Here is a 20,653-nt window from a genome sequence, read left to right as displayed (position 1 = left end):
TGAATTTCACCCTAATTTTCTAGAGCAGTGGTCACGTCGATCTCCAAAGCATTCCTAGTCAATTGCCAAACATTTATGTAAAAAGAAAAATGTAAAGCCTTATTTAATAATATATATTATTCGTCCCGGCTGTTGACACACCCGATTCAACTGCCCTGCACACCGGGTAGGTGAACTGTTACAATGTTGAACCATTTAATGTGTCTGAAGGTACAAACTCTGCCTGTCTGGCGGGTCCAGAGAGCACTATAAGACTACCGCTGGCCAATCAGGTGGCTCAGATTACGGTGTCTGCAGTAACGTAGAAGGCATACAAAAAAAGATACAGCAAAATTGATACTGTGAGATTTCAAAACGTTTAAAACCAAGACTAGAGACTGTCAACGAATACAGTAAAGAGCTGCTGTTTTTATGAATGTTTAAGTTCTTACTCAGCACTGTCAACACTTTGTATTCAACACTTTTATGAACCATAAAATGCGTATTCTTCCTATTTCCACTCAGCGTTAAAACAAGCACTGCAGCAATAATGAATGTTAAGGAAAGTGCATCCATATGTAACAGCTTCCGTCCCTCTCCTCGCCCCAACCTGGGCTTGAAGTAGGGACCCTCTGCACACATCAACAACTGACACCCACGAAGCATCGTTACCCATCGCGCCACAAAAGCCTTGTCCCTTGCAGAGCAATGGGAACAACTACTTCAGGTCGCAGAGCGAGTGACGTCACCGGATTGAAACGCTATTAGCGCGCACCACCGCTAACTAACTAGCCATTTCACATCGGTTACATATAGGCTTGCGTTAGCGGCTTGGGTCTTTTAATATCGAAGAATATTTAACTTTTCTCATAGGGGTAACAACATGAATTTGTGGATGAGGCAGAAATAATGCGGTGCGACTCGAGTTTCACCATCAGCTGGAAGACAGTGTCCCTTTTTGTTCAGTGGAGGAAAGGGAGAGCGGAGGGATGTTGAGAGGCGGACCTTAAATCTGCTGCTCTCTCTCCCTCAGCTAAAATTGGCCATCAGATGCGAGCACCATCAGCCCAGCAAATTATTTAAATGTATGCTCACTCAGCTGTGCCGCACAAGTAATACAACAACAGATATATTACCAGTGTGATTATAGCCTACCTGAATTTGTTTATATATATATATATATATATAATATAAAAAAGTGTCCCGAACAACAATGCATTGGCAAGGCAATTCAAGCGTAACTAATATGCAGTGACAAGGTATTGGGCCTATAGCTTACTGCACAAACCTCATTGCTACAGTACTGTTTTTAATTGGTTAATGTTGCATAGGCTTACGTTTAAGTCATGCAACAAAATATCTGTAGATCTCGGATTGCATTGTGACTCAAAGTGATCTTGACTCAGAAAAGGTTGGTGACCACTGTTCTAGAGTTTTCCCTGTTAACACTTTTAACGTTTCCCTTTACTGTGGTAATTGTGATCGAATCAATGCAATATTAGCCACTTTCAATGCAGCATACCGAAACAAAAGAACTATGCAAGAGATTTTGTTGTAGGCAGAACGCATCCGAGTAGGATTCTATTGCATTGACACGCACTACTTAGCCTGTACTCTACACAGACCAGTGCGGCATAAACAATCAGAGCTGCAGTAGGTCTATATGCAAATAGACAATTACCATACATGGATCTGTGCCATTTACTTTGAATTGGATTGTGTTTACAGCATGAGCGGTCGTGAGTAGATGAGCTTGTTTTTAGATCAAAAGAGAGCTGCATGTAGTCACGTGTGCGCATTTTGTTCATATCCTTTGCTAGTTAGTGAGTTATTAGCCCAGTTAAAGATCATTTGTAGTCAGCAATAGGAGAGTGATTTCGTCCTACAAGAGTCTTAAAGGGGCAGTGTTGTATTTTGAGACCGGCTTGAATAACCTAAGTAGCCAATAAGCAGAGGGTAGCATCATTTGTCTGATTCTCTGTAATAATAATAATGCATTTTATTTTTGTTTCTTGCGTCAAACAACACAGAATTTTCAGTCACCACCTTGTCTAAAGGACAAGTGGGTAAAGTGAAATAGTTAAATAAAAAAATATATAAACAGGTTGTCAAGCCCTGCATGTTTTTTTTTTTCAAAAGTCTCATGGAATATAAGCCTACATTGAACATCACACATTTGCTGCTGCTGTAGGCTTAATGATACAACAGCTATTTCCATGTTAAAATGTTATGGGATGCATTTTGGGGTGGATGTATAAAATTATATTTTCTGTTTATTTTGCATCATTATACTCTATTTACAATACATTTATTTCTGTCAGGTCAAGAAGAAAATCTACAAATAGTCCAGGGATACCGCACTCCAGGTTCGATTATTGAACTGAAAGAAATTCTGGGTTTAAGGGGGTCCTTTGACATGAATGACAAAATACCAGGTCAATAATTTTATTTTGACAATCGTAAGACTACAGGAAACAGACAACTGTTCAACCACGGGTACATTGGAAAAGGCACAGCATCCATTTACGGCAGGGGTGGGCAACTCCTCGAGGGCCTGATTGGGGTCACTTTTTCTCCATCCCTAGCAAACACAGCTGATTAATCAAATTGCATTCTAAACTAAAGATCATGATTAGGTGATTATTGAAGTCAGGTGTGTTAGCTGGGGCAAAACTGTGACACTAATCAGGCCCTCGAGGTCTGGAAATGCCCACCCCTGATTTAAGGAGTAGCTAAGTCCCAGTGTTGGTTGTATTCTCGTGCAGACTCTGAAGGGCTAAATCTGACTTCATTTCTTTTTCTTTCACCGACTCTGTTGATCCTCCATTATCTTGCTCAGCTTCAGGCAGCTCACTCTGCAGGAGGGAAGAAAAAAAGCCTTAACCACATGAGAGCAAACTAGTAGTATTGTCCATGCTTATACAGTAGTATGAGTATCAGACATTCCTAAAAGGCTCTTTATTCATAAACTGATTTCTGAAAGCAGGTAAGAAAGGACTCATGCCAACGGCATTTGCTCTATTGGATACCACCAGGGAGAGAAGACACCAGCAATATACATCTGTGAGGCCATTTGTGGATTTAAAGGTAAGGTCACTGGTGCTTGAGGGCTAGTCTGAATAATGCCTCCATTTGTAGCCAAGCAGGGCTCGAACCTCCAGCGGCACAACGTTGTCAAACACTAGTTAAATTCTTAGCTACCTACGCTAGTACCCTGTAAGGAAGATATCCACACAGGGAACTGTAGCTACATATTTTGCAATGCAGAGCTGATGTAAAGGTAAGGTACAAATCTTTAGAAGTTAACTAAACTAGCTATTTATACAGGTAACTGCCAAAATAAAGAAAACACTTGAGTAAATGAGGGCTACAAAGTATACTGAAAGCAGGTCCTTCCACACAGGTGTGGTTCCTGAGTTAATTAAGCAATTAAAACATCCCATATAAAAATGCCCAGTTGCCAATTATTTTGGCTACCATGGCTAGACAAGCTCAGTGACTTGACTTTTGAAAGAGTGGTCTCAAAGGAGCATAGGGGGTTTATTAAAGGGAGTGTGTCACCATAAGTGTATTCATTATGCCGATTCTGTTGCAAAACGCTTAGTCTTTTGCAAAAAAACATTTACTCCAAATTGACAACTTTTTTCAATGAAAACGAGAGTTTCTATTGGTCAAATTCTCTCCACGTTTTGTTCCGTTTGGTTCTGAACAGTAAACGGTCTCCATTGCAAGACCTTATGAATACACCCCAGATCTCAAACCAATTTAACACTTATGGGAGATTCTGGAGTGGTGCCTGAGACAGCGGTTTCCACCATCAACAAAACACAATGACTGAAATTCTCATGGAAGATTGGTGTTGCATCCCTCCAATAGAGTTCCAGACACTTGTAGAATCTATGCCAAGGTGCATTGAATCTTCTCTGGCGGCTCATGGTGGATCAATGCCCTAATAATGTAAGACACTGTTGGTGTTTCCTTTTATTTTGTCAGTAACCAGTTGTCCATGAAACATTAGCTACAGTGCCCCAGGTATAAGCTTTAGGTAGTGCAATCCAAACTTTGGGGTTTATAGTAGCCTAGGCAGGCAAGTCTTTATAACTGGCCATCAGTGATTTGGATTGAGGAACAAATAATAAAAACGAATGTATGACTTGTATAGTTATGCTAGCTATTCATGAATAATTGAGTGAGCCGGATGCAGAAGCTACATATGTAACGCGTTAGCTGGCTAAACCTCACCTTTAACGTAATTGTTGAAAGGCTTTCCTTACCAATGGGATAGTGACATCTTCATAAGGTAGACAGTCTTCCCTCCAAGCATCATCTGTTATGCCAAGAACCCTGCCATCTCTCTGAACTTCACTATCCATCTTGGAATGTTATCGCTAATGTAGCTAATAGACTAAAGTTACTGTAGCTAGGTGTGACGATTGCACAATTAAGTATCCTTATTTGTTGTGTTGCAGACAACCTGTCAAAAAGAGGTCTGGTGTGGCATGCCAGAAGTCTCAACAAAATGTTTAGCTAGCTAAAGTATAAAACATCTATGGAAAATAAAATACTGTTTGAAGCTGCTTCTACGGTAAACTCAACGTCCCTTATTCAGGACCCTGTCTTTCAAAGATAATTAGTAAAAATCCAAATAACTTCACAGATCTACATTGTAAAGGGTTTAAACACTGTTTCCCATGCTTGTTCAATTCACCATAAACAATTGATGAACGTGCACCTGTGGAACGGTCGTTAAGACACTAACAGCTTACAGACGGTAGGCAATTAAGGTCACAGTTATGAAAACTTAGGACACTAAAGAGGCCTTTCTACGGACTCAGGAAAGCACCAAAAGAAAGATGCCCAGGGTCCCAGCTCATCTGCGTGAACGTGCCTTAGGCATGCTGCAAGGAGGCATGAGGACTGTAAATGTGGCCAGGGTAATAAATTGCAATGTCTGTACTGTGAGACGCCTGAGACAGGACGGATACCTGATTGTCCTCTCAGTGGCAGACCACGTGTAACAACACCTGCACAGGATCGGTACATCCAAACATCACACCTGCGGGACAGGTACAGGATGGCAACAACAACTGCCCGAGTTACACCAGGAACGCACAATCCCTCCATCAGTGCTCAGACTGTCCGCAATAGGCTGAGAGAGGCTGGACTGAGGGCTTATAGGCCTGTTGTAAGGCAGGTCCCCACCAGACATCAGCGGTAATAACGTCGCCTATGGGCACAAACCCACCTCCGCTGGACCATACAGGACTGGCAAAAAGTGCTCTTCACTGACGAGTCGCGGTTTTGTCTCAAGGAATGACCGTTAAACGGTCTCAAGGAATGACCGTTAAACCCAGGCCTGTACTCTGGAGCGGGATCGATTTGGAGGTGGAGGGTCTGTCATGGTCTGGGGTTGTGTGTCACTGCATCATCAGACTGAGCTTATTGTCATTGCAGGCAATCTCAATGCTGTGCGTTACAGGGAAGACATCCTCCTCCCTCGTGTGGTACCCTTCCTGCAGGCTCATCCTGACATGACCCTCCACCAGCATGACAATGCCACCAGCCATACTGCTCGTTCTGTGCGTGATTTCCTGCAAGGAATGTCAGTGTTTTGCCATGGCCAGCGAAGATCCCATTGAGCACATCTGGGACCTGTTGGATCGGAGAGTGAGGGCTGTGCATTCTGCCACCTACTGTGCGGGTGAATAATAAGGATCTGGGTAATAATAAATGAAATATCATACAAACTATCGAAAAAGAAATTGACTACACAAAATCACACTGCTTTTCTGTAAAAAAAAGTTTTTTTTAAAACAAATTCTGATCAGGTCCCTACACAGACTCAAATGACTCCTGTGAGGGCGGGACATTTCCTAGCCACAATAGTCCTTGTAGTGCTTCTGGCGTGAAGTCTTGGAGCCCCAAAAGCTGCAGATATAAAGATGTCCAGCTTGTTGGACTTCTTAGACACTTGTGCTGTACAATTAATCAGTGGCTATAAATGCCACAAAATCCACTTTCTTCACAATGAGTGTATCCAGATCACTCGCTTGACTTAACACTAGCAACTGGTTGCAATGCATCCACTGCCATATCTTCAACACTGTTGCCTCTTGCCTCTCCGACTCTTCACCGCCTGCACATAGGAGATCTGCTGCACAGCCCTGATTCTTGACACCTCAACCTCCTTCACCCTAATAAGGCACTAAAGGAAGTTTTTGGAGTATGATCCCCACCACGGTTGCAACATTTTCCAATGACAGATTCTAGAAATACTGTAGTTCTCCAGTCTTCAAACATTTGACACATGACCATATCCTTTACAATTCCCACACTGTAAGGGTTTGGACACACATGCTCTGACCGCACACCTCACACATCCAAGCTTCACACATTCAGGTAGAGTCTCCTCAAACAACAATAATATTGATAGGCTTTTCTCCTTCCTTCCATTTACCATATGGGTCAGGCGACATGCACTGATCACTCGTAGGATTTTCTGACTAAGGTACTCCTCATCTATATCCAACGAGACTCCAGCTATAAGGCCTTCTGCAGGCGCCCTGCTCCGAAGATCAATACATTACTTCTGACGTGGACAATTTTGCCAGATCCAGTGCAGCTTCTTCTGTTCTTCATCGACACATTAAACCAAAACAAGTCTGCTTCTAGTCACCTTGATTGAATGCACCTTTCCCACTGCTTTCTTCACAGTCCTCAATATTGCAAATGGATTTCGCAAATCAATCTCCTTGTACACAAAACACAGTCAAATAAGAAATGCATTATTGGACCGGTCCTTGTCTTCTACTTCAACTTTTGCTCGTTTTGTTCCTATATCCCATAGTCCCCACCTCTTCCTTAACTGACCGTTGCACGCAATAAAATTGCCTCCCCTTACTACTAGCATCCCATTCCCTTTTGCCAAAGATCGACCCTTTTTGCCCAGATCAGACTTGACTTCCCTGCGGCCCAGCAGGACCTGAATATCTACCCCCTCTCTCCTCACATCTATTAACCACCACATCAGCCTTATCATTACCCTCCACACCCACATGGGTGGGAACCCAGCAAAAGTTTACCACCACTCCCATCCTCTCCAATCCCATTAGCGTCACCATCTCCACAAACAAGTCTCACCTATCCAACCTCCCCGTCTTCACACTACTCAACACTGCAGCCGAATCAGAGCAGATCAACACAGTGGTTTCATCTCTTCCACCCATCACAAACCTATAATCATGGCTATCTAATTGGCCGCATAAACTGACACATAATTAGTTAACCGCTTACTTACTCTAACATTGAATTCTGGGATATACACCCCTGCCCTCCACTCTACCACTGACTAATAAAACCAATTCTCTATATATCTCTCCACACACCGTCTCACGTCCTCACCCCATTCTCTCCAACCCTCAATCATATCCACATCTACACTTGGTTTTGGAAACAGCCACGGGGAAACGTTCCCCAATGCAATTGCCGACCCTCTCTCGCTCTCCCCAAGTCCATAGTACAGGGGCGGAAATCCCAGGGGGGATGGGGGGGACACGACCCCCCCCATCCTGGGAAAAATATGATTTGTCCCCCCCAGTATATCACTGTAAACATAACTTTGTAATTTAAATAATATTAATAATACGCAATGAAAGCAATTGTGCTGATTATAGACACTTAATAGCTCATTTAAGTTTCAAAAGATTGCGCCCCCACCCTTTGCCTCACAATGGTTTGATCCACTGCCAGTTCCTTAGTTGGCAAGGTAACAGAGGGTTCGTATCTACTGTCTGAAAGGCACTCAATGAACGTAACTGATGTGAGGTTAATCCAGTCAATCGCGCCATAGCAATGTTTGGTTTTATGTTGGCAGGGTTCACACACATACTAGCTGAATTTGCAGAGCTAGCGTGCAAACATGAACTATTAAGCAAGCTAGTACCTATTCCATTTATGCGGCGTCGTCAAAGATGGAATCTTGGCTATCGTCAATTTATTCCAAGATCAGCATGCATGTAAATTAGTGCGTCAAAGTCCCTGTGATAAGGTTAGTGATAAACTGAAGTCCAAACTGAACAGAACTACACTCTGTTCTACCTTTGTCTTAAATATATTTAATGGTCTCGTTGCAAAAGCTAAATTGTCGCAAGGGAACTTTTATTTATTTTATTTCACCTTTATTTAACCCGGGTAGCAAAGATTATAGCAAACACCACTGAAACGGAATTGGTGCTCGCTAGCTTTGCAAATTGAGCTATTGTTGGAAGCCAGCCAATATGAAACAAACGATTAAAATGACAAAAGGTTGCAGCATATGTTGTGTAAATGGTGAACTCATACAGCTGTCAACTCTTGTCACTGCAATCCGTTTCACATTTGCTAGCTACCTTTTAGATCGAAGCCCATATAGAATGATAGAAGATAAGATGGTAGAAGCCCATCTCCTACTGTAAATAACCTACTGTGTGTGTGTGTGTGTGTGTGTGTAGCCAGCCAGCCAGGTAGAAAAATGGCAGAAAAAAGACGACAGAGTATTTTTCAGTACGCCAAAACGCAAAGTAAGAACCCTAGTAGCCTAATATCTCAAAGACTAGTTGATAAAATGTTCATAAGAAAGAAGTGAAATACTAATGGAAATGTTTCACAATGATGTCATTAGGCAGAGCAGGCAACAGATGGCACACAGACAGCAGAGCTGGGGACAGATATGCAGAGACAGGGAGTCTCAGGTAAGTTTGTTGAGTCTTTGTTTGGCAACATTATGAAAGGTTCTCAATTTTTTTTGACTTGTAAAATAGGAACATAATTGGAAAATGCCATGGATACCCCCACTCTCAACTTAAACTGGTGACTGAACTAAGATTTGTTAAAGGCAATGGTATTGCTGTTGTGATTAGTTGTGTAGTTCTGGGTACCGGTAGTTAGGAGTACGGCAAACACCTTATTTCTTTGGTTCCTCAATATACATTTACCATATTACAATGTAGGCTATGTGTTACAGCATTACTTTTGGTGTCCCCCTCAGGAATTGCTCTTGAGAAAATTGCATGTGATTCTCCCCTCCAAAGTTGATATCAGATTTCCCCCCCTGCCATAGTATACCACTTTCTACCCAGTTGTCCACCCATACAACCTCTGCTTACCCACTCCTCACTCCCAGCATTCCCCAGTTGCCTTGACTGTATCCTATCTAGGGGCTGTAGTACCATTTTGGCTGCCGATCCATACACAAAACACCCATAATCGAAAGATGACCTGATCATATACAACATATCCTGCCACTGCCCTCATGAGGTTCAGCACCTTCCTACAGTTAATTGCAATATACTCAACATGCCTCTACCACTTAAGCCTCTCAAACACTTATTGGTTTATTGCTGCCACCTACTGTACGGGGTATTGAAACGACAACAAAACAAAATAATCCATATCGGGGAATGGGGTGTGGGGAACCCGACATCATACAAAATACACAACTTTTTTTTTTATCCCCAAAAAACGCTAATCCGCATCCACAACGATGCCTATTTTCTCAGATTTCCTCTGTTTGCACTGTGCAGTTGACAACCAATGCAACAAAGTCCACCTTAACATGCAACATGTCAGGATCCCTCTGTTGACATGGAATATTTTCTGGTGTCTACTGTCATGACGTTGGCCTGTGAGCAAGGTTTATGACCCCCCCATAAATACCTTTCTCCCTTCCCTCTCTCTCTTGACTCTACTGAAGGACTCTTGAATAGCCTTTGTTAAACAGAGTCTGGGAACATCAAGCGGTGGGGGGAAAGGAACCATATTTCGGTAATCCAACCAGTGGAGAATATGCGTTGGTACTTAATGAATATGATGTCAGTTCGGTTGTCATCTGAGACATTCTGATTAATGATAGGATGACATAAACTGTATCGTGGAAAGTCTACACATTATAGTTATCAGATTCTCATGGAATTGTTGTGCAATTTAAATGTTTAAACTTGAAACTATTTGTGAAAAGATTAAATGTAATCTTAGCTTCCAAATGAGGGAATTGGGTTTTCATAAGGTTAGAGCTCTGCTCAATCAGTGGCCTGCCCCTGTGGAGAGACATTGGGCTAGGGGGCAGTATTTTCACGGCCGGATGAAAAACGTACCCAATTTAAACAGGTTACTTACTACTCTGGCCCAGAAACTAGAATATGCATATTATTAGTAGATTTGGATAGAAAACACTCTGACGTTTCTAAAACTGTTTGAATGGTGTCTGTGAGTATAACAGAAATCATATGGCAGGCAAAAACCTGAGAAAAAGTCAACCAGGAAGTGGAGGATCTGAGAACTGTAGTTCTTCTTTCTAGTCCCTTTCGAAACTACAGTATCCGTGGGGTTACGTTGCACTTCCTAAGGCTTCCATTGGCTGTCTAAAGCCTTCAGAAAGTGGTTTGAGCATTCTCCTGTCAATGGGCAGATAATAGGAGCTCAGTTTCTGAGTGGACTGCCTGGCAACAAAGGGATTGGATATGCGCGGTCACGCGAGCACGCTGTTCCTTCTTTTTCTCCTTGAATGAATACGCTATTGTCCAGTTGGAATATTATCGGAATTTTACGTTAAAAATACCATAAAGATTGATTTTAAACAGCGTTTGACATGCATCTAAGTACGGTAATGGGACATTTTGACTTTTTGTCTCTGGTTCCGCGCTCGCGCGTTATGCCTTTGGATAAGTGATCTGTACGTACGAACAAAACGGAGGTATTTGGACATAAATAAGGATTATTTGGAACAAAAACATTTCTTGTGGAAGTAGCAGTCCTGTGAGTGCATTCTGACGAAGATCAGCAAAGGTAAGACAATATTTCTAATACTAATTCTGAGTTTAGGTTGCCCCGAACTTGGCGGGTGTCTGTATAGCTCACCGTGATGGCTGAGCTATGTACTCAGGATATTGAAAAATGTGCTTTCTCCGTAAAGCTATTTTAAAATCTGACACAGCGGTTGCATCCAGGGGTAGTCTATCTATAATTCTTAAAATAATTGTTATGTATTTTGTCAACGTTTATGATGAGTATTTTTGTAAATTAATGTGCACATTCACCGGACGTTTTGGTGGGAATACATTTTCTGAATATCACGCGCCAATGTAAAATGCTGTTTTTGGATATAAACATGAACTTTATCGAACAAAACATACATGTATTGTGTAACATAATGTCCTAGGAGTGTCATCTGATGAAGATCGTCAAAGGTTAGTGCTTCATTTAGCTGTGTTTTGGGTTTTGTTGACACATGTCCTTAATTGGAAAATGGCTGTGTGATTATTTTTGTCTATGTACTCTCCTAACATAATCTAATGTTTTGCTTTTGCTGAAAACCCTTTTTCAAATCGGACAATGTTGTTACATCAAGGAGAAGTGTATGTTTGAGAAAGTTGAATTATGACATTTTGTTTTTTTTGAATTTGCCGCCCTGATATTTCACAGGCTGTGTCCCGCAGCCCATAGAAGTTAAAGTAATGATAGAAACAGTCTATTTGCTTTTTTGAGCTGTTCCTGCCATAATATGGACTTAGCCCTATTTGTTAAAGACCTTCTGTATACCACCCCTACCTTGTCACAACAATTGATTGGCTCGAACGCATTAAGAAGGAAAGAAATTCCACATATGGACTTTAACATGGCACACCTGTTAATTGAAATGCATTCCAGGTGCACCTCGTGAATCTGGTTGAGAGAATGCCAAGAGTGTGCAAAGCTGTCATTAAGGGAAAGGGTGGCTACTTTGAAGAATCTTATAAAATATATTTTCAATTTTACACTTTTGGTTACTACATGATTCCATATGTTATTTCATAGTTTTGATGTCTTCGCTATTAATCTGCAATGTAGAAAATAATAAATAAAGGAACCCTGGATTGAGTAGGTGCTCCTTGGGATGGTGTGTCCAAACCTTTCACTGGGGCTGTATGTGTTCTGTGACTTACGTTCCCTCCCTGCAGTACAGTTGATAACATGGCTTTTTAGCATTAATAGCAAATCTTACTAAAGCATATATCACTTGTTGGTTTATTCCTCTGTACTGGAACATATCTACTACTCACATGAATCCTCTCAGGATCTCTCCCGCTTGACCCATCTTCCTCTACTTTCTTCACTGCCTCAGCATACGACACCTTCAGCACTACTCTAACCCTGGAAACCTTAACCTGCCTCTCTCGCACCAGACATTTCTGATCCCCAGCCCCATGGGCACCCCTACAATTAAAACACAATACTTCTTTCCCCAATGCTACGCATTCCTTTGTCTCATGCCCTTCTGCACACTTCTTACACCTAGGAACCTCCCTCCTACACACTGCTGCCACATGCCTTTAAACTTGACATCTGTAACAACTTAATTTATTCGGCACAAAATAATGTAATATCCTGACATCACTTTGTCGGGCAAAGGCTCAATATCAAAACTCAAAAGAACAGACAATGACTTTGGTTTCACCACTCACGCCACCCTGTCTGCATTGCACCAAACAACGAGCATCACAGAGAATCGTTCCCTTCAGTTGGTCCACATTTACCGCTACCCCAGTAATCAGTCCTTTCAATAGCACCCTTTTCTTGAGAGCAAAACCAGTCACATCTCTTGTCCCCATTCATTTTGCTTGAAGTGCCTGCACCCTCTGACCAGCAGAAACAAACAATTATCACAAGACCACTTCTGATTACCTTCTCCGATTCCACAGCACCCGACTCTGTTTTCACCCACCCTGAAACCACAAATGGATCAGTCAAAAAACAGGGGTCCACTTCCTCCAAAAATGTCACTCCTACTGCCAGACTCATCTTTATCCTGACCATCGGTGCAAGCCTTGAGCTCAGAACTTCACACCTGCCACCTCCGATAATTCGCCCTCATTCACTTCCATTTCTCCTCCAGACCTCGATTTGGTGTACGGCTCACTCTGCTTACACATTCTTCTTCAACAAACCATCTCACTTTTTTCCAGCCATTTTCTTTTTTTATGAATTCAAGCTCCCCCTCTTCCTCCCTCTCTCTGCGACCTCCTCTGCCTCTTGTTCCCCTCCATTTCTCCTCCATATTCCAAGTATACGTCTCCTTATGATAATATTGCACTTCTAACATACATGACATTCTTGCCATCTCAAGGGACTCTATTATCCCGAGCTCGCTCCGACTCCAACAAAACCACTCAATCCTTCGTCAGTGATTGGTCTTGGGATTAGGTTGGTGGATCGCATCCAATTTAAAGGTGCATACACCGCCACCTACTGTATTAAAGTATGAGGCCAGTCACGGCTGACCTACATTACATTTTATTCATTATTCCTGTTCCTAAAAGGAAAAAAATAATTCCACCACCAACTACACCTACAGTGCCTTCGGAAAGTATTCAGACCCCTTGACTTTTTCCACATTGTTACTTTATAGCCTTATTTTAAAATGCATTAAATAAAACATTTTCCTCAGCAATCTACACACAATACCCCATAATGACAGCGAAAAAAATTATTAAAAAAACAAAACAGATACCTTATTTACATAAGTATTCAAACCCTTCAGACTCAATTGAGCTCAGGTGCATCCTGTTTCCATTGATCATCCTTGATGTGTCTACAACTTGGAGTCCACCTTTTGGTAAATTCAATTGATTGGACATGATTTGGAAAGGCACACACCTGTCTATATAAGGTCCCACTGTTGACAGTGCATGTCCGAGCAAAAACCAAGCCATGGGCCTCCCGAGTGGCGCAGCAGTCTAAGGAACTGCATCGCAGTGCTAGAGGTGTCACTACAGATCCGGGTTCGATCTTGGGCTGTGTCGCAGCCGGCCGCCACTGGGAGACCCATGAGGTGGTGCACAATTGACCCAGCGTCATCTGGGTTAAGGGAGGGTTTGGCCGGCCGGGATGTCCCGTCACGCTATAGCTACTCCTGTGGCGAGCCGGACACGCTGACATGGTCGCCAGTTGGACAGTGTTTCCTCTGACACATTGGTGCGGCTGACTTCCGGGTTAAGCGAGCAATGTCAAGAAGCAGCTGTAATCGCTGCCAAAGGTGCGTTTACAAAGTATTGACTCAGGAGTGTGAATACTTATTTATGTATGTGAGATTTCAGAATTTTTGATTTTTTTCAATACATTTGCAAAAAATTCCCAATGTTTTCGCTTTGTCATTATGGGGTATTGTGTGTAGATTGAGGAAAAACACATTTAATCCATTTTGAATACAGGCTGTAACACAACAATGTGCAATAAGTCAAGGGGTATGAATACTTTCTGAAGGCACTGTACACATTACTTCCACTACCCTGTACCCCTACACATTGACTCAGTACCGGTACTCCTTGTATATAGTCTCATTCTATTGTGTTACTATTTCCTTAATTTGTGCAAATTGTAGTTTTTTAACTCCGTTGGGAAAGGGTTTCTAAGTGAGCATTTCACGGTAAAGTCTGCGCATGTGACAAATAAAATTTGATTGAGACAATTTATTCTACAATGCCTTCAGAATGTATTCACACCCCTTGACTTTTTTTTCACATTTTGTTGTGTTACAGCCTGAATTTTAAATGCATTAAATGTAGATTTTGGACCACTGATCTGGACACAATGTCCAAGTGGAATTAATACATCTACAAAAAATGTGAAGCTTTATTGTCTTGACTCAAGTATATCATCCCTTTGTTATGTCAAGCCTAAATGCGTTCAGGAGTAAAGTTTATTTTTTAAAAAATTTTATGGACTCACTTTGTGCAATAATGGTGGTTAATATGATTTTTGAATGATTATCCCATCTCTGTACCCCACACATAATTATCTGTAAGGTCCCTCAGTTGAGTAGTGAATTTCAAACAGATTCAACCACAAACACCAGGGAGGTTTTACAATGGCTCTCAAAGAAGGGAAACTATTGGTAGATGACAAAAGGGATTTCACGATGGTAGGGATTTCAGCATGAAGCCAATTGTGATTTTATAACAAAGTTTAATGGCTGTAGTAGAAAAGTGAGGATGACATTGTAGTTACTCCACCATACTAACCTAAATAACAGAGTGAAAAGAAGGAAGTATGCACAGATTAAAAATATTCTAAAACATGCATCCTTTTTGCAATAAGGCACTAAAGTAAAACTGCAAAATATTTGGCAGAGAAATTAACTTTTTTATCCTGAATACAAAGCATTATGTTTGGGGCAAATCCAACACGTCACTGAGTACCACTCGTTATATTTTCAAGCATGGTTGTGGCTGCATCATGTTATGGGTATGCTCGTCATCGGCAAGGACTAGGCAGTTTTTTTTTTAAATAAAAAGAAACAGAATGGAGCTAAGCACAGGTCAATTCCTCAAGGAAAATCTGGTTGTCTGCTTTCCAACAGAGAGGGGTGGTTTTATGACACCTCATGCCCATTATAAATCTTAAGGCAGCACATGTGAGTGGACCCTATGGAGAACCTACCTCAGAACAGTAACATGCAATAAATGGACTTTGGGACAATATATTTCAGCAGCCAAAATGGTGGTAATAACGATAGATGGAATATGAAAATGAATGTCGATTATATGTTATTAAAAGTTAAATGATGACATTATGACAATGTAACTTGAGTTTTCATAATATTTACATGTTTGCATACTGTGCGTTGTGTGGAAAATATCCAGGTCAAAGGGAATATTTTTGTATAAGTGAACTGATTTTAGTTGTCTAATGAGATCGTAACTAGATACGCCCCAGAGAACTTGCCATAAAGATGGAAACGCCCCTTCCTGACCCGAGTGTATAAAACTTGTGAGTTAAGAATTTACAATTTGGACTAGGTGACAACGCACTGCAGCCAAGGTCTACGATTAGTCGCAACCACAAAACGCAACACGAGTTTGAAGACAAAAGAAACTCTTAACGATCAATGCTACGGTTGAGTATGTTGTATCTAAGGTGAATTCAAGCAGGACCACACGGTTATTATCTCCAAGAAATCGTGTGTCTACACTGCTTTCATTCCCGCACTGGAACCATCTACACGGCTGACCGTCCTCAGAAGACCCCTCTTACAGAATGAGGGCGAGGAAACAGACCACTAAGAGAAAGGACACTGACATTGTGTGGACAATCAGACTTAACAAAAGAGGTGCCGCCATCAGAGGAGAAGGCGGAACTCAGTCCATGAAGAGAAACCCCAATGGAGACCTTTGACAAGTAATTATATTCTGACCCATAAGAGTGGCAGTTCGGGGCAAGGTGTTAGGGCAAACTAAGCATAGTTTACAGATGTATGCAAGTGTGCTTTTCTCTCGTGCACACTCTTTCAAAAATCGTCATATTGTGTTGGTCCGCGAGGTACCAGTTTCATTGTACTATCTTATATTATCATTTAGCTTATTAGTAAATGAATAATCAACTCAATTTGGTGTGTGCGGAATGATTTAGTGAGACTCAGGTTTGGGCAGATTTACGAATTATGCGATGTTCAGGATGAGACTGTAGAGGAAATGAATTAGCGACTGCTGTAAAATCGATTTATTCTTTGAGTTCATTTGGGAAACTCATTAAAACAAACTTTTCCCATGGTGCCCCAGGTTACTGAGGTAATGATTACCTGACTGATTTAATCACGTAATTATAAACATAATTATTCGATAAACAGCAGTCGTCACATTAAACCTCTACAGGATCGGTGGGTCCCCCGCGGGATGGTTGAGCTAACGTAGGCTAATGCAATTAGCATGAGGTTGTAAGTAACAACATTTCCCAGGACATAGATGCATCTGATATTATATATTTTTTTCATTTAACCCTCCACCACCTGTCTTCTGAGGACAAATATCATTTTTTTTTTTAAATGTACAGCTTTTTTTATACATATACATGGCACTTATATCAACAATACATTACCTAACAAATGTATCATATCTGATATTGGCAGAAAGATTATCAAGAATAAGAATTGCACTGCACAATTAAGTAGCTATTGCAGTGAAATCAAATCAAATGTATTTATATAGCCCTTCTTACATCAGCTGATATCACAAAGTGCTGTACAGAAACCCAGCCTAAAACCCCAAACAGCAAGCAATGCAGGTGTAGAAGCACGGTGGCTAGGAAAAACTCCCTAGAAAGGCCAAAACCTAGGAAGAAACCTAGAGAGGAACCAGGCTATGAGGGGTGGCCAGTCCTCTTCTGGCTGTGGCGGGTGGAGATTATAACAGCACATGGCCTAGATGTTCAAATGTTCATAAATGACCAGCATTGTCAAATAATAATAATCATAGTAGTTGTCAAGGGTGCAACAAGTCAGTAACACAAGAGTAAGTGTCAGTTGGCTTTTTCATAGCCGATCTTTGAGAGTATCTTGTTTGAGGAGAGTGCACAGTTATGAAGTTGAAAATGTATTAATAAACCAATTAGGCACATTTGGCCAGTCTTGATACAACATTTTGAACAGAAATGCAATGGTTCATTGGATCATTCTGAAACTTTGCACATACACTGATGCTAGCTAGTGGCCAAGATCTAAATTGCACCTAGATTACTAAGTCATATTGGCCTTTCTCTTGGATTTCAAAGATGATTGGGGGGGGGGGGGAAGAGTGTTTTTACCAGACCTAATATTATATTCTCCTACATTCATTTCACATTTCCACTAACTTCAATGTTTCCTTTTAAACTGGTATCAAGAAAATGCATATCTTTGCTTCAGGTCCTGAGCTACAGGCAGTTAGATTTGGGTATGTCATTTCAGGCAAAATTGAAAAATGGGGGTGGATCCTTATTAATGACACCAACATTACGACCACATGCTCCGCACTAGAAGTGCAACTGCTTTCCATAGCATTGTCTCTTTTTCCTATTACCTTACACTAGAGGCCATTCAGGTTCAGCTGTTACTTCTATATCCTTCTCTCCATATCCTCCATTGCTGCATCGTAACTCGCCTACATCACCAAAGCAGCCCTGCAAAAAAATCCTGCGATTCAGTATTTTGATGTCCTATTCAGGAGGGAGGGGGATTAGAGCATGGAATTAGAGTAATTTAATAGGATCTCTATGGATTAGAACTACATTCAAATCATTGAACGGTTGTCGCAATTGAATTAAATACAAGAAATGCAGCAAATTTGGCAGTGTTTGTGTTTCAGCAAGTTCCTTCATCAGTGTATTTATGTACATAAAATGGTCAATGAGATCACTATACCTTTCAAAAGACCAGTTTATACCTGGTTCTTACATGCGCTCTCTGTCCTGATCTTGTCCACATTCTGATTGTGCCCACATTTGTTGACAGGTGTAGACGGATGACACATTGATCTGATTGTGATCAGATCTTCGGATGGTCAGACCATTTAAATCATAATTATACCAGCCTCAAGTCAATGACAGGTAGGACCATTGACTTATGGCATTCTTCAAACCTCTTACATCTAGACGTTCCGCTAGCGGAACACCTGCTCCAATATCCAATGATAGGTGTGGCGCGAATGACAAATTCCCCAAAAATACAAAAACTTCCATTTTTCAAACATATGACTATTTTACAGCATTTTAAAGACAAGACTCTCCTTTATCTAACCACACTGTCCGATTTCAAAAAGGCTTTACAGCGAAAGCAAAACATTAGATTATGTCAGCAGAGTACCCAGCCAAAAATAATCAGACACCCATTTTTCAAGCTAGCATATAATGTCACAAAAACAAAACCACAACTAAATGCAGCACTAACCTTTGATGATCTTCATCAGATGACACACCTAGGACATTATGTTATACAATACATGCATGTTTTGTTCAATCAAGTTCATATTTATATCAAAAACCAGCTTTTTACATTAGCATTTGACGTTCAGAACTAGCATAACCCCCGCAAACCTCCGGTGAATTTACTAAATTACTCACGATAAACGTTCACAAAAAACATAACAATTATTTTAAGAATTATAGATACAGAACTCCTTTGTGCAATCGAGGTGTCCGATTTTAAAATAGCTTTTCGGTGATAGCACATTTTGCAATATTCTGAGTAGATAGCCCAGCCATCACGGCTAGCTATTTAGACACCCACCAAGTTTAGCCCTGACCAAACTCCGATTTACTATTAGAAAAGTTTGATTACCTTTGGTGTTCTTCGTCAGAATGCACTCCCAGGACTGCTACTTCAATAACAAATGTTGGTTTGGTTCAAAATAATCCATTGTTATATCCAAATAGCGGCGTTTTGTTCGTGCGTTCAAGACACTATCCGAAGTGTAAATAAGGGTCACGAGCACGGCGCATTTCGTGACAAAAGATTTCTAAATATTCCATTACCGTACTTCGAAGCATGTCAACCGCTGTTTAAAATCAATTTTTATGCCATTTTTCTCGTAAAAAAGCGGTAATATTCCGACCGGGAATCTGCGTTTAGGTAAAAAGACGAAAGAAAATAAAGCATGGGGTCGACTCGGGCACGAGCCTGAGTCTCACAGTACTGTGACCAGCCACTATCCAAACGCGCTACTTTTTTTCAGCCAGAGCCTGCAAAGCCACGATTCAGCTTTTTGCCGCCTTCTGAGAGCCCATGGGAGCCGTAGGAAGTGTCACGTAACAGCAGAGATCCCCTGTATTGGATAGAGATAATCAAGAAGGGCAAGAAATTGTCAGACAGGGCACTTCCTGCATGGAATCTTCTCAGGTTTTGGCCTGCCAAATGAGTTCTGTTATACTCACAGACACCATTCAAACAGTTTTAGAAACGTTGGAGTGTTTTCTATCCAAAGCTAATAATTATATGCATATTCTAGTTTCTGGGCAGGAGTAATAATCAGATTAAATCGGGTACGTTTTTTATCCGGCCGTGAAAATACTGCCCCCTAGCCATAACAGGTTAAAATAAAATCATACTATTACAAAATAATGTCTGTCAATAATATGCATACAGGAAGGAACCATAATCTGGTTACAATGCGGATACAGTGGACGGATGAGACATTTTAATACAATGTGTAGACGTAACAAACCTTTGATCAGATAGTGATTGGATAATGTTGATCAGATCACAAAACTCACATGTTGTAAACCAGGCTAAAATGTCCACCTTGGTGCTACATAGTCCCATCAAATGGAGTGAGGTGATTTGTCATTGACTGTAATTGATCGTTTTTGTAATTCAATGTTCAACTGACCAATGATGGCTAAGCCCAGGTGGGGGCGGTACAGGTGGCTGATTAGCCCAGGTAGAAGAGCAGAAAAGTCTCTCTTTGGCAATGGGCATGTTAGGAAGATGTTAGTTGCACATCCAGGCTTATTTTAAACCCTGTTTCTTGCTAAGCATGTAGTGCGCCAGAAGAGCTTGTTGGAGTTTTGATGGTGGTTGGAAGGGTTTGCTTTTTTGAAATGCAAAAGCTTCTCGGCAGCTACTGACAAAGAAGAACATCAAGATGAAGCAGCTGCTTTACAAGTGGAATGCAATGTTGAGCGCTGCATCCCGAGGGGTTCGTGCTGATTGTACTGAGATTGTGACAGCCGGTTAAATGGCGTCCCTTGAGAGGGCAAGAATGAGATGTATGTCAGGAGAAGTGCAATATTATAAGGAGGCATATACTTGGAATATGGAGGGGAAAAAGAGGCAGAGGGTGAGCTTGAGTTGGTTTAACATTTTGGAAAAAAAGGGATATTTGGTAAAGAACAATGGTAGAAAGTGTGAGCGGTG

The 20,653-nt window shown here is 41.2% G+C and overlaps 1 protein-coding gene across 2 annotated transcripts; it reads right to left on the bottom strand.

Moving 5' to 3' along the window:
* Positions 1–2,410: 2,410 nt before the first annotated feature.
* LOC106603647 (anaphase-promoting complex subunit 13) lies at positions 2,411–13,219 on the bottom strand. 2 transcript variants are annotated; one of them, XR_001328465.2, is made up of 2 exons: positions 12,676–13,219; positions 2,411–2,834 (listed from the first exon to the last, which is right to left on the bottom strand). XR_001328465.2 is itself a non-coding variant. In XM_082973903.1 (2 exons), the coding sequence occupies exons 1-2, from the start codon at positions 4,350–4,352 to the stop codon at positions 2,712–2,714; spliced, it is 222 nt and encodes a 73-aa protein (XP_082830029.1). In that variant the 3' UTR covers positions 2,411–2,711. The 2 variants fall into 2 exon arrangements, 1 of the variants encoding a protein (XP_082830029.1); XM_082973903.1 differs by lacking the exon at positions 12,676–13,219 and adding an exon at positions 4,254–4,352.
* Positions 13,220–20,653: the final 7,434 nt, after the last annotated feature.

The sequence above is a fragment of the Salmo salar genome, chromosome 04 (genome assembly GCF_965601325.2).
Source record: "Salmo salar chromosome 04, fSalSal1, whole genome shotgun sequence".
Taxonomy (NCBI): domain Eukaryota; kingdom Metazoa; phylum Chordata; class Actinopteri; order Salmoniformes; family Salmonidae; genus Salmo; species Salmo salar.
Note: the sequence above shows the minus strand (reverse complement) of the source record. Positions and strands in the feature narration are given on the sequence as shown.